A 14,389-nucleotide genomic window follows, 5' to 3' on the forward strand; every position below is an offset into this window, starting at 1 on the left:
CCTGCACACTCAGCTCCGCTGCAGAGTCTCTTTCTTGGGAACCAAGCGACAGGGGAGGCGCTTAAAGTATTAATGTTGAATCCCTCGTGTGAATCGAAGACAGCAGTATAAATGCTGTAACTCTGAGCTTATTAAGCTTTGTGCCACCTTCACATCCTGAGAGGTGTTGCTTTGTGTGGGGAGGGCGGGAAATGGAGAATATTTCAGAACTTTGTGACAGTGCATCCTTGCAAGCATTTATGTGCTCACTCAGACACAGAATTTTACTGAAGGCTCCTTAAATGTCAGATACGGTGCACATATTAGAAAAGTAATCAGAACTTTGTTGTTGGCAATTTGTTTTTCTCGTTTCTATCCTCAGAGCTGTTTTATGGTCAGGCAGATCTGGGTCTGAATTCTGGCTTCTTGGAGGTGACTTTGGACCAGTTAGTTGCCCTCCCTGATCTTTGGTCTTTTCCTCTGTAAGGTGATAGAGGCACTGTCCAGTTAAGGGTGGACTCAGAAGACCCGGCTTGTCCATACCCTGCACATTTCAAAGAAAGACCTGGATCTTGGCCAGCTCTTGAAAGATAACCCCTGAGTGCTTGGAATCTCCTGCATGATGAGTGTCTTTTTTTTTTTTTTTTTAAACGTTTATTTATTATTGAGAGATGGAGAGACACAGAGCATGAGCAGGGGAGGGGTAGAGAGAGGGGGAGACACAGAATCCAAAGCAGGCTCCAGGCTCTGAGCTGTCAACACAGAGCCTGACGCGGGGCTCGAACTCACGAGCTGTGAGATCATGACCTGAGCCACAGTCGGTTGCTTAACCAACTGAGCCACCCAGGCGCCCCAAGTGATGAGTGTCTTTGAATACCTTGGTCCACACCAGGTAGTCTCTGCTAACAGTCTGATTTATGATGAGGGCTTTGGGCCATGCTGTATCAGTCTGACCTCTGGGTGGTGGTGGTGGTGATGATAGGTGATTTGTTGGAGACTGAGTGACTGACCTCACTTACTCAGTGGGCACTCCATATGTCTGTGGCTGACCCCCCATTAAACCCTGGACCCCAGGCCTCAGGTGAGCTTCGTATGAACTGTCACACGCCATTGCTAGAGAATGCCGTCTGTCCATACAGCTCTCCTGGGGAAGTAGTCGGAAGCTCTTGCCAGATCTCTCCTGAACTCTTCCCTTTTCTGATTTTCATCTGCATCCTTCATTGCAATAAACCATAATCATGAGTATCACAGCTTTTCTGAATTCTGAGAGTCTTCCCAGCAAATCGCTGAACTTGAGGTTGGTCTTGGGGCCTCTCAATCTTCTTCTTAGAGGTGAAGTGAGCATTAAATGGGATAATCACTGGCATTTAGTAAATCCTCAATAAATGGTCAGTAGAATAATCCTCCTGACAATTTGATGAGAATGGACATTTTATATACAATGAGGCTGAGAAGCTGGCTTGCCTGGGATGACCTGGCTTTGCTGCTGGCCCTTTGGCTCCCCACCTGAGCTCCATCCCCTGAAGTTCCTGCAAGGGAACACCCCCTGCTCCTTCCTCCCATTCCTGCAGACCATGCAACCTCACCTTGGCCTGATCCTGAGCGTCCTTCCTCCTTGCCCAGATCACCACCAGCACGTAGGCCACGCAGAGGCAGCCCACGGTAGTCACAACCACGGGGTTATCTTCAAAGGTGGCAAAGAGCTCGATGGTCTGGCGGACGTCGATGGCATTGGGCATCACCAGGAACGTGCTTCCAAAGAAGGTGAGGTGGTTGCAGAGGCAGTGTGTCTGGGAGGGGGTGGTCCGTGGCCCCACCTGCAACCCCAAAGAGGCCCTGGTAGGAATGCCAGCACGTCTCTGGCTCACTAAAGCCCAAGGGAGGTGGAAAGTTCCCTGAGGAGGCCTGGGGAGACCAGCTCTAGGATTCTCTTGAGATTTTTTAGTTAGCTAAAAATCTTTAAATGTCAACAATATTATCTATAACAAGTATCTTTGTACCCGTCATTCTCAGTGGGCACCTTGTATCTCATGAGTCATCTTTGCCCTTTTAAAGAACTATTACGGGTGAAGGCGAAGTTCCCTCTATCCCCCACCTTCCATTAGCAGCCATTGTCACAACTTTGGGTGCACATGATTCCATTATATTCTCCGCCCGATGCTCACTCGTTGGACAGATATGTATTGAGTGCAAAATCTGTGCCAGGCAATAGGCTAGGTGCTGAGAGGCCATCTAGGGTAATCAACTCATCTCAGGTTTCCAGGGACTTATCTATTTCTAAAAATGAAAGTCCCAAGTCCTGGGACACGCTAGGGTGGTCGGTCATCTCACACTGAAGATAAAAAACAAAAACAAAAAAACAAAAAACTGATACTGGAGAATCATGTAAAGAAAAGGGAAGGGCAAATGTTTAAATCCTGAACTGGTGTCTTAGCACCAGGAATGCGCTCCCTGAATTTCACCCCTCTTAGGTTTAGGCACCAGGGGCCCCTCGCCTGGGCTCATGCTTTGAGTGCGTGCTGCTCTAGCTATCCTCAGGCAGCACCTGTCTGCACAAGACAGGGAGCTCGGGGGCCCCAGGGACGTGCCCACCACAGCACATAGCACTCACCGTGTCTAGGGAAAGGCTCTAGGTGACCCTGAGGATGACGCCCTCAAATTTTGCAGCGTAGATGTCTCACTTGTTTTACCCTAGTCCTGGCCCTGGGATTCCCCCTTCTCGACTATGGTTTGGGGACCTGGACCTGGAATCCCTTGATTCTAGGGCGTGCACAGCCCTGTTCCTCAGGATCACTCTTCTCTGGTGGACTGGCCACCGGTGTGCCCACCCTCTGGCATGAGGGTGGCAGGATGTGGCTATGGGGGGCAAGGTGTGTGGATGGAGCTTGGGTACATGGGCCCCTGTGGTACAGGACCATAACATTGGGGCCAGGGGTGGGGGTGGAGACAGGAATGGACCAGGGCTGGGGGCCCCCATCTGTGTTCTTAATTCACACCTTGCACTTAAGTCCTTTCCTAAATCCTTCTGTCAACTTTCAGTTACCCCCCAGGGCCATTTGGTGGGCAGAGATTATGTTCAACCCCACAACTCAGTGCCACTTTTCACTTCAGGGTCTACCAGGAGGTGGTGAGGTGGGAGGGGTGGGGAGCAGGAAACACTGGCATGCAGAAAGTTCTCCGCTCAGCTCAGCGCATGAGGAAGGACCTGCTGCAGCCCAAACTGCCCCAGCAGGTAACTCTTGTCTCTTTTCCTTAACAAGCCACCCAGCAGAGGGGTCACGTGGGCATGACACCAAGTGTTTATTGACAGATTTCACATGGCCCTTAGTTCCGTGTTTGCTTCATTGTTTTTCTCACTGTTTCCCAATCCTGGTCAGCGCTTGTCATGCAGCTGTGGGCCTTACGGGAACGCCTGGGGCACTCGGAAGGAGTGGAGATGGTTTCAGAGAAGAAACCAAGCAGGTGCCAGTGACAAGACCATGTCAGCGCTGGGTGCCCAGGGACCAGGCTTTTTATGCCTACATCTTTGTCCTCCCAGGCTTTCCCAACCCTTCCAGCGTGAGAGACTCTTGAACTCCGGGAGTAAATCTACGCATACCCTTGCTAAAATAGTTGCACCTTTAGTAACCTTTGAGAAAATATTTAAGCAGGAATACAGATTCTCAGGCCCCTTGCAATAATTCTGCTTTTACCCCTTGAGAAGGTCTGCGGTCTACAGACTTGGAGCTTTCTTTAGCCATTTAGAGAATGTGGGGCTGTTTTTCCACCCATTTATTTATTTATGGCTCCCCAGGGATCTTTATCTATAGCTATAGCTATAGCTATCTGTATCTACTTCTATATAATGAGCATCGCGTATATATTGGATTCATATAACTTTTCATCCACGACACACTCCCACATCTGACTTTTGTATGTCCCGCATTCATGTACGCATGTGTTAGTAGGTGTATATTTTCAATAACATAATAAGTCCTGAGAACCCCCTACCCTACTCAAAAGCTAGGAACTTTCCAATAACTTACAGTTAGATAAGTAGTCCTCGCCTGGGCTGTCCTCAGGCACCCAACCGCCACCCAAGTCCCATGTTCATTGTCTCCTTGATTTCCATTTTACATATAGTTTTGTCTTCTCCGTGTTCAGATTGTCCAACACAACAACCACCTGACTCTCTGGAGCACTCACTTGTGCCAGACCCCACACTAACTACTTGATCCCCCTATTCCTGTCCAGGCCCCGCCCCAACTGTAAGTGGTAACCAGCTTGTATCCCCATTTTCAGATGGGAAAGCTGAGAGAGGTGCGGCAACCTGCCCAAAGTCACCTGCCCAGTCCTGATGAAGTGGGATTGGACCCAAGTCCGTCCAACAGCAGAGCCCACGCCCCCATCGGCTACACCATCCCTCTTTCTGAGCCTCGGGCCTCTGAGGACAGCCTGCCGGGCACTCCAGGCCAGCAGCGTGGGCATCAAACAGCTGCCGGGAGTGAGGACTCGGGGAAGGTCTCAGCACACCCAGGGCCTTGTTCACGAGGTACAAAGGGCTCTATTGCGGGCACGGGGAACATGTTGTCTCTTGGACGTCGCGATGCACCTGTTTCTTCCTGGCACTTTGGGGAACTCCCTCTGTGTGGTGGCCAGAAGCCAGGGCAGGAGTTGACAAGGGAGCTGAAGTTATAGCAGAAACAAAGCCGGAAGGAGCTTGGGTCTGAGTCCCCTTCTGTGGCTCTGCTGGGGCCTGGCTTCTTACACTACTTGGGACCATTGTCATTTGATTATGTGTGGCATTTGCTTCTTGGCTGTGTCCTCTGCTGGACCGAGAGCTCACTGGTTTTTCTAACCATCATATCCCCACTGCCTCGCGCATGGCAAATATTGGTTAAATAAATGAAAGAAGGTACGGTCTATTAGATGGAGACAGGTAGGTGATAAATTTCAGCTAGATGTGGAGGTTGCTGTTTGGGGGAGAGTATGAAATGCTGTGGAAGTCCAGAAAGGAAGAGTCCCGATGTCTGGATGCTTCCAAGAAGGTGACATTGGAGTGGGAGATGGAAGGGTGAATAGCACAGGAGTTTTCTATGCAGGGTAGGTATAAAGGGCCTTTGGCCCAGGGACAGAACAGCAGATCAAAGGCATGGAAGGCGGAAGAGGAACACTGATGCATGAGAGATGGCCTCTGATGACCTCAGAGCTAATGTCTGGACACTGTCATGGGCAGAGCTGAGCTAACTTGAGACAGGGATTTGATTGCAATTAATAGAGCCATGTGCCATCCAGGGGCTTGTCGAGACTGGGTGGGGGGCTGGGCAAGCAGTGCTGCATCTCACAGAAGGCTCCTGCGCTGGAGACAGACGGGCTTGAGTCTGAGTTCCAGCTCTCCCACCTACTAGGCAAGGGATCTGGGGGTAAATTTGTTGACTTTCCTGAGCCTTTGTTTTACCACCTTAGAATGGGAATTCCTACTGTCTTAGAGGGTTATTGTGGAGGTCTGATGAGGTAATACAAGTAAAGCACGGAACACAGCACCTGGCATGGAATAAAGGACTCTGAGTTCAGTTCCTTGGCGATGAATGTCCATTCATTCAATGGTCATTTGTTCTCAATGGTGATCAAAGCACACTCTTCCTGACTAATGGGGCTCCTGGTGCACTGAGGGAACAGACATCATCCCAGTGACCTCCTGAGTAGATATGAAATGGCTTAGTGCTGTGTTTAGTGCTATGGAGGAATGGATGTATGTACTGGGAGAGCTTACAGCAGGAAATCTGACTTGCCTGGGGGTTAAGAACAGTTTTCTCAAGGAAGTGATACTGGAGGCAGGATCTAGTTAACCATACTGGGGGAGGAGGGGCATTCCAGGCCTAGGGAACAGCACATGCAAAGACACTGTAGAGGGGTGCAGAACAGCCACGAGAGGCACTGAAAGGGGACCCCAAATGAGTTGGACACACCCAACCAAGCTTGCTGTGTCTTCTTCTTTGTGTCCTCTCCTTACCTGGCACCCAGAGTTGTCCCAAGTCCCCTGGACCTCATCCCAGAACACACAGTGGGACAGGAAGGTGGTGATGCCAACTGTGAGGTCCCTGGTGGGGGTTAGCTCCAGGTCAGACTCAGGGACCACGGTCAGATAGTAGATGCCTTCTCTAAAATGCAGGTCCTCTGGGTTCAGAATCCATGTGGACAGTCCATCTGCAAGAGAGAGGGTTCCAGGTCAGCCCGAAGCCTTGTGGAGACTGGGGCTAATGTCATGGGAGAGAAAGACCAAGGTGACTGGTCAGGGGAGCTGACCTTGATGGTCTCCCTGATATCCTAAGAAAGCCCTCTTCCCTTGAGATCTGGAGCAGAGAATAGGAGGCACTCCCAAGTCAGCACGACTGCCAAGTAAGGTAGATGAGGGCTCAAATTCTGACTCTGTCCCTTTTTGGCTGTGTGACTTTGTACCAGTTAACCTCTCTGTTCTTATCTGGCAAGAGGAAATGTCCATAGTGCCCATCCCAAGGGTTGTAATGAGGATTACAGTGAAGTTAGTTCTGTAAGTGCATATCAGTTCAGGGTGTTTAGTAGGTGCTCACTTAATGTTGCCAGATAATAAATAATACTGATGATAACAATAGTAGTAGTAGTAATAACACCAAAAAATAGGCATTTAATGTAGCAAAAAAAGTTTTTTTTCCCCATGGCTTCTGATTCTCAAGCTTTAAGTTGGTTACCCTCTCCCCACTGCCCAAGAAGCTGGCCCAGTTGATGGATTACCTGCAGCAGCCATTGGCGGAAGGTGAACTTTGGCGTCATAGCTGGTCTCATTGGGGTGGTAGCCATAGCCCAGGCTGAGCGTGAGTGGGATGTCAGGCCTCCAGTGCAGCTGGATCCCCAAAGCTGCACCATCTGTAGTCAGGTTCACCCACAAAGCTTCAGGACTGGTCAAGTTTAACACGGTTGGCTCACTGTGTCCTTTTGAAAGCCGGGGCAGCAGGATCTGTCATCAGAAACAGTCACATCAGGGGTGTGCCGGGATGGGAGTGCCAGTAAGCATCAGGGCTGCTGTGCAGAGCAGGGCAGGGTGAGTGCCCAGGGAACCGAGATCCACTCTGCTGTGCTCATCTTATCAGCTTCCTGGGGCTGCTTATCTTGGTGCTTATGATACCACAGATCTGCTGTCTTACAGTTCTGGAGGCCAGGAGTCCAGAATCAGTTCCACGGGGCTAAGGTTGGCGGGCTGATGCCGTCTGGAGGCTCTAGGAGAGAACCTTGCCTTTTCCAGCTTCTGAGGGTGCCGTGTCCCTTGGGTCAGGGCCCCTCCTTACATCACCCCAACCTCTTGCTTTTGTCATCAGATCAGCCTTTTGTCTTCTGTAGTTAACTCTCCCTGTCTCTGCCTCTTGTAAGGAGCTGACATGACACTGGGCCCACCCACATCATCCAGGGTCATCTCTCTGTCTCAAGATCCTTAACTTAATCATACCTGCAAAGTCCCCTTGGCCACGTAAGGCGGCAAATCCACAGGCTCAGGGATGAGAATATGGACATCCCGGGGGGCTGATATTCACCCACCACACTCCTCAAACTGCATACCAAGGACTGGGCTGCATCCGTACGGAAAGAGGACAGACTTTTTCTCATTCGCTCAAGTGTGCTATGGTCATGTTGACGATGGTGTGAAGCAAGTGAAGTGTCTAAGTTAGGAGCACAGGCCAGAGAGGCAGAGAGACCTCTGTTTGGATCTCGGCTCTGTCCTGTATCAGCTGTGGGACCTCCAGCCAGTTAACAGGCCACTCGGAGCCTCTGCTTCCTTGTCGTCAGTAGACCACGTAGACTCATTCAGGGTATTAAAAATGGTATCGCATACACGGGGCGCCTGGCTGGCTCAGCCGGTGGAGCTCGTGACTCTTGATCTCAGGGTTGTGAGTTCAGGCCCCACGTTGGGTGTAGAGATTACTTAAAAATAAAATATTTTGGGGGTGCCTGAGTGGCCCGTTAAAGCCTCCGACTCTTGGTTTTGGCTCAGGTCACGATCTCACGGTTTGTGGGTTCAAGCCCCGCGTCGGGCTCTGTGTTGGAAGCATGGAGCCTGCCTGGGATTCTCATTCCCCATCTCTCTCTTTGCCCCTCCCCCACCCCCAAATAAATAAATAAATAAATAAACATTTAGTACAAAAAAATCTTTTAAAAAATGATATCACATATTTAAAAAAAAATTTTTTTTAAAGCGGGGGTGGGGGGCGCACCTGGGTGGCTCAGTCGGTTCAGTGTCCGACTTCAACTCACATCATGATCTTGCAGTTGGTGAGTTCGAGCCCCGCATTGGGCTCTGTGCTAACAGCTCAGAGCCTGGAGCCTGCTTTGGATTCTGTGTCTCCTTCACTTTCTGCCCCTCCCCCACTTGTGCGCGTGTGCGCTCTCTCTCTGTCTCTCAAAAACAAATAAACATTTAAAAAAATTTTTAATGATATTACATACAAAATACTTAGCCAAGTGCCAGACACAGAGTAATACTAAAAAATTAGCAGCTATCATTGTTCTGCTGTTACTAATATGTTAGAAGTTCTCATAACCATTCTCCATTAACTGATGCTCTGTGTTCCCTTCTTAAAACAGACTGATTGATGCCCACTGTGCACTCTTATTTCTGGTGGCCTTCTGTGTTAGACATGGGCATGGTCCACCATGTGCCCCCTTCCAGGAAGGGCCTGCTCCCCACTCACAGACAGGCTCCAGCTGTCAGCTCCTTCAGGGTCGGTCCCAGCTGCAGAGCTCCACCTCGTCTGAGGCACACCCTCCCTGGGGCCACCTGCATCCAGGGGGCGAAGAAGGGGTATGAGGCCAAGACTTAGCAGCCTGCTGTGGGACATCTGTCTCATTTGTACATGAGGGATTTTAATTTATGGAGGCGACTGAGTGCTGATATGGAGGGGCCAGTGCCATTGAAAGAATCTTGTGACTTACATTTCCTAAGAGGAGGGGACTGCCATGCCATGCAGGGCCACAGGGGTCAGGAGGCAGGGGCAGGCACAGGGGAAAGCTCAGGTCAGGGCCGTTATTGGGATCTCCATGGGAAAGGCACGGCAGGACAGAGTAAGCCATTTTCAGATAGGCCCATTTGGATGATTTCAACAGGGTTGGGACTCTAGGAATGGTCTCATCTGGTGGCCTGGTACCTGGCCTCGGGATGGTTTAGGACAGGGGAAATGTTGACTTGGTGTGTGAGTCAGATAAAGGGGCTTGTTGGGGGTATGGACTTGGGGTTGGTTAGTCTACATATGAAAGGTGTAGACTTCTTCCTCACCAGCAAGATTTTCAAGATATCAAAACATCAAAACATACAAAAAATAATAAGCCTGATTATTATCGTTCTAATGGCTGGTACTTGCTACGGCACAGCCCCTTGAGTTGACCAGATGCTTAACCAACTGAGCCATCCAGGCGCCCTGATGTTTTTGCTTCATTTTAGAGAAAATTGGACATTTCAGAGCCTGCAAGGTAATGGTGGTTAATGTAATGAAAATGATTAAAATTCCAATCAACAGATTGAAAGAAATGTTTCAATTGTACACCCCAAGATTGACAATGATATACATTTATAGTTTTAAGTTAAAATACAACATGTAAGACAGGGTATGGACCATTCTTAATGATTCTCCTCTTTAATCAACTGTTGGTCCCAACCAAGTTGAAGAAGAAAACAGAAGTGACACCTGACTTCTGAAAGCACCCCCAAGTTCTACCTCGATGTTTTCCGACAGATTCTTCACGGGTATGAGATGTCCACTGGGGCTGGTCAGACAGAGGCCACCAACAGTTCCACTGACATCAAAGTGACTTCGGGCTGGGAAAGGGCTCATTGGGAAACTCATCATCTGAAACCAAGAACACAGAGTGCTGGCCAAGGCCCCTGAAGGCTGGAAGGTGACTGCGTCCCTGTGTGAATGACAGGGTTTCCCAAGATGAGATGGACAAGTGGCCCTTGCTCTATGGGGTGAACGGGGGACCCTGTTGTTCTGGCTTTCTGGGTGTGCGTCTGCCTCTCAAGGCTGAGGGCCTGCTCAGACCCGCTAGAGTTGTGCAGCTGCTGGACTGTCAAACCATCTGAGCCTTTTTTCTTGGCAAAGCCAGCGAGTCCCCAAGAGAAAGATATTTGTCTGTCTTTGTTGGGGCTGAAGGAACAGAGAGATGTGCCCTAACTTGGGAGTGAAAAGAGCCCTGGGCTTGCCGTTTCCTAGTTATGGAACGAAGTCTGAAGAACTTTACTTCCAGGAACTAATTGAACCGAGGCTGCCGGGGAAGTTCCACCACGCAGTGGAAGAAGGATGGATTTGGGAGTCTGCATCCCAGCCCTGCCATTTTGCTTGTGGCCTCGGGCAGGTCACTGAGCCCCATCTGTAAAATGGGCATAGTAATATGTGTAATTGAAAGGGCCGTCATCAACATAACTGAGCAAACAGGCATGCGAGTGCAAGTGCCATAGAAGCTGTAAAGGGCTGCTCCCGAGGAGGGCATTACTGTTGTTACCCTGATGTCCACAGGCTCCTGGCTGGCCTCCATGGAGCCAAGGGAGGAGGCCGCGGGCAGGGTGAAGGTTGCAGAGTGAGTGGCAACGGTGTGCACAGAGGAGCCCCGCCAGTTCCAGAGCTGTATTCTGGCCACAGGGTGAGAGCAGAGGTGCCAGGAGAGAGAGAGGAAAGTCAGTGTCAGAGGAAGAGTTCTTGCTCTGCAGGGAACCCCAGTATCGCCATTAGAGCAGGCGGCTCTGCTTCAGTCCCCAAAGGCGGTTCTGTACGCTCGTGTCAACGGAACAGCATGGAAGGTAGCCGACACCCCCCCCCCCCCCCCCCGACACACACACTGTGAGGACAGGGCTTTAGCCAGCTTTGTTTAAGGCCGCACCCCCCTGCCAACAAGAGTGCCTGGCACACAGTGGGGGTCAACACATCCTTTGCTGAATGAATAAGTGAGCTTTGACGTGAGCATTTCTCCAGGCTTAGCTCCCCTACCTACTTGATCTCTGATATCATGGGTTCCCAGCCCCATCTTCTCTGGACCTTGCCATTGTCCTGTCTGATTAGACTGGGGACCTGGTTTCAGACCCTAGCTCTGGTCAGAGTGCTGCTTCAGGAAATTGCCCCTGGGACCCAGGAGGGTAACCCTGGCATGGAGAATCGGAGAAGGGTGCTCACTGCAGGTGTCCCAGCAGGGCCTGCAGTGTGGTCCAGCCCTTGCTTGGCAGGGGGAGGAGTGCAGGGTGGAGGGCATCCTCAGGTCCACGAACTCCCAAGGCAAGTGCTCTTGAATCCAGCCCACAGCTCTGGGGAGCACCGGGCTTGGCCAGGCACACCCCGGATGTGGTTAAAGGTGGGCAGGCCCCCTTCATTCAGCCTCCCTGCCTGCATGGCTCCAACATGACCCAACTCTCAGGACTTGTGGGTGGCTCCAAGACGGGGTGTGGACCCAGCCGTTGCCCTCCTACGCTGCACAAGCACCCAGTGTGGGGACCTTCTCTTGGTGAAAAGCCCTCCCACTTCCAAGGCTGGCTGCCTGGGCTCTGCCTGTCACGGGGTCTCGGGATGTGGCTATAGAACGAGCCAGGTCAGGGGACAGGCTGTCTTGGGGATGCCAGTGCTGCTGGTTACCTGTTGGTGTACACGGAGATGGAAGGGGCAGCCAGAGTGGCCGGGAGGCCCCCAGGCAGTGTCCCCAGCAGGAGGGCAGCCTGCACTCGCTCCACAACTCCGAGCAGCTGGGGCACAGTGGCCATCTGGAAGAGGAAGCAGGGGATGCTGCTGTGACCCGTGTCCATATGCCACCTTTGCTCACTGTCACCAGGCTAGTGTGGGGCCTTCAGCAGGGACTGGGCAGGGGTGGGGGGCACGCAGAGGTGTGAGCAAGGGACAACACTGCCGTTCATTGAGCGCTAGGCTCTGTAGGGAATGAAGAGTAACACTTGCAAGGATTCCAGCACTTATGTGAACCCTTTTCATCCTCACGACAACTCCGTGAGGCAGGTGCTCTCACTTACCCGTTTGGCAGACAGGGAAACAAAGGCACGTAAAGGATGAGTGACTTGTGGAGGTCACATGTGGAAAAAGGCAAGTGCCAGGACTCAATGGTGAGGCGGCGAGGCATCTGGCTCCTCAGTCCGTACGCTGAGCTGTCACGCTCTGTGCCTCGCTGTGCTGCTCTGTCCGACCCTGCCGTCCACCCACAGCCCACATCTTATTTGTGGGGAAATGGAAAGCCACAGGCAGAGCCATTTTACAGGGTCACCTGGGCTTGGACTGCTGCTCACCCCACCCAAACCCCCAGATGAGGATGTGGCCTCACTGAGGTCAAGGACCCGGGAAGGACTGGACGTTTGCAAAGAGTTCCTATTGGGGCACAGATTACACGTGTGCGTGTATGTGTATGTGTGCACGCGTGTGCGTGCATGTGTGTGTGTGTGAGAGAGAGGATATGACTGAGTGGATGCGAATGTATGTATTTAAGGGTGACGTGAATATAAAGACTTAAGTGTGTATGTATTTGTGAGTATATGTGTGATTGTGTGTCTGCATATGAATGTGTGTTTGAGGGTATGTGAGTATAAGTATTGGAACATAAATGTCTCTGTGTGTGTGTGTGTGTGTGCGCTCCTGAGTAGACGTGACACAGCCCCACCTGGTGAAGGTGATGGGCCTTCAGCTCCATCGTGAGGCCATCCTGGGAGGCCCTTCCCCTGGTGGCCTGTCAGGGTGCTGGGGCCGCAGGAGACAGTGCCACGTCCGTTCTCACTCCACAGGCTGCCTCTGTTCTAACAGCGTTCTGTGTTTTGAGAACTGGGAGGGTGGACATGTGATCTCACCAGTTGGTGGCTTATCTGGGAGGTGGCGGGTTGCCTCTGTTTACAGGTGAGGAATGAGGCTGAGAGTCGTCATGCACCCAGCCCAAGTCTCAGGGTTTGAAAGTGACAGAGGCAGCATGTGAACTCAGGCTGCCTCGCTCCAAAGCCTGTGCTCTGCCTAGTATACCACACTGGCTCCCAGAAGCTCTGGTCTCTGGAACTTTTCTTCCAGTTCCCCAGAGAGGACTTTAACCTCTGTGTCTCAATTTCCTCATCTGCAAGATGAAGAGAAAGACCCATCTAGAAAGGCTGGTGTGAGCAGGGCATGTGGTAGCCAGGAAGCCTGCATCTGGGCTGAAATACCTACCTGGCTGCCGTTGGCCCCGGTAGGGTTTTCTGGTCCATCCCTCAAGGAAGCTGCCAGCACACTGCCCACGGCCTGAAACAGGTCCTTGGTGGCCGCCTGGCGCCTCTGGTCCTCAGGGTGGGCCTTAGAGCTCGCTGCCAGCAGAGCTTCACTGGCATCCTGCAGAACCCAGGTGGCCTCCCGCTGGGCTCACCCAAAGGGGAAGGGAAAGCAACGTGAGCCCCTCCTGAGCCAGACCGGCCCCTGCACCATTCCAAGGACAAGGGCTGCAATAGAGGGGAGCAGGGCGGGGAGATAAACTAGGGGAAATCTGGGCCCATTGCACAGGCTGCCTGTATCACTCACTTGAGGTCAGCTTCTCCTTCCCACAATGTGCTCAGTTCCTTCAGGAGAGTACCCTAGTCCATCTCTGAGTCTTTCCAGAGTGCCTTGCACACGCCTAGCTCATAGCAGTAAACATTCCCTAACTGGGGGGGATGGATGGAAGGATGGATGGATGGATGGATGGATGGATGGATGGATGGATAGATGGGTGGTGCATGGATGGATGTGTGGGTGGTGGATGGATAGATGAATGGACAAGACACTTATTCCGGTTTTGTGATTCCGTGTGTATTTGTGTAAATTCTTGCTGCCCCAGTAGTCTGAAAATGCCGCAAGGGTAGAAGCTATGTCTGTGTGACTTGCTGAATTCTCAATGCCTGGTATGTGCACAGTACCTGGTATATACTAGGCACTCGGGAAGCATTTGTTGAATGAATGAGTAAATTAGTGCCTGGATAAGCGAATGGAAGGATGGAGGGGCGGATGTACACAGGTACCGAATCAATGCCTGCGTGTGGAACGGATGGATGAGCAAATGGGTGTGTAAATGGCAAGTGTGATGTTAAAAGCATCGTGGCCTCAGAAATAAAGGTCAGCCTTGCTGGCTCCAGGCTGGAGAATGTGAGGGGCTCCACCTCCTGACAGTAGGTGAAGCACAGCCAGAGTAGCTCGACCCTCCCTGCTTAGGGCTCCATTTTGAACCCTTGGCTACCATTTCACTGGGAGCATGGTGATTTCATTTGAGTTCTCCAAGGGGCAGACCCTGAGGCAAGGATTGAAGGTGTGGGCAGGCAGAGTGGGCTGGTGGGGCGGGGGTCGAAGAAGAAAGAAGGGCAGGAGCTGGCAGCTGGACGTCAGTGGTGTATTTACGGGGAACATGGGTGGGTTAGCAGCGGGATCCGGTCACACAC

At 51.6% G+C, this 14,389-nt stretch overlaps 1 protein-coding gene and 1 long non-coding RNA gene across 4 annotated transcripts in view; one reads left to right on the forward strand and one right to left on the reverse strand.

The window, feature by feature from the left end:
* LOC128778191 (uncharacterized) overlaps positions 1 to 14,389 on the forward strand; it is an 80,376-nt gene that overhangs the window by 61,330 nt on the left and 4,657 nt on the right. For 2 of the 3 annotated variants that reach the window (XR_008423588.1, XR_008423589.1), the window contains 2 exons: positions 1,603 to 1,743; positions 4,261 to 4,510. This is a non-coding gene — a long non-coding RNA (uncharacterized LOC128778191). Of the gene's footprint in view, positions 1 to 1,550; positions 1,744 to 4,260; positions 4,511 to 14,389 lie in introns of all 3 variants that reach the window. The other variant, XR_008423590.1, reaches the window with a different exon arrangement.
* Positions 1 to 14,389, reverse strand: part of LOC109245650 (polycystic kidney disease protein 1-like 2) — a 94,571-nt gene that overhangs the window by 38,078 nt on the left and 42,104 nt on the right. Inside the window, exons 18-24 of the mRNA XM_053906694.1 lie at positions 13,155 to 13,337; positions 11,601 to 11,725; positions 10,483 to 10,609; positions 9,699 to 9,830; positions 6,730 to 6,952; positions 5,972 to 6,165; positions 1,566 to 1,796 (exon numbers count right to left, since the gene is read on the reverse strand). Coding sequence (XP_053762669.1) covers positions 1,566 to 1,796; positions 5,972 to 6,165; positions 6,730 to 6,952; positions 9,699 to 9,830; positions 10,483 to 10,609; positions 11,601 to 11,725; positions 13,155 to 13,337 — 1,215 coding nt within the window. The remainder of the gene's footprint in view (positions 1 to 1,565; positions 1,797 to 5,971; positions 6,166 to 6,729; positions 6,953 to 9,698; positions 9,831 to 10,482; positions 10,610 to 11,600; positions 11,726 to 13,154; positions 13,338 to 14,389) is intronic.

The sequence above is a fragment of the Panthera pardus genome, unplaced genomic scaffold, assembly GCF_024362965.1.
Source record: "Panthera pardus isolate Hobbes unplaced genomic scaffold, ASM2436296v1 HiC_scaffold_19, whole genome shotgun sequence".
Classification (NCBI taxonomy): Eukaryota; Metazoa; Chordata; class Mammalia; order Carnivora; family Felidae; genus Panthera; species Panthera pardus.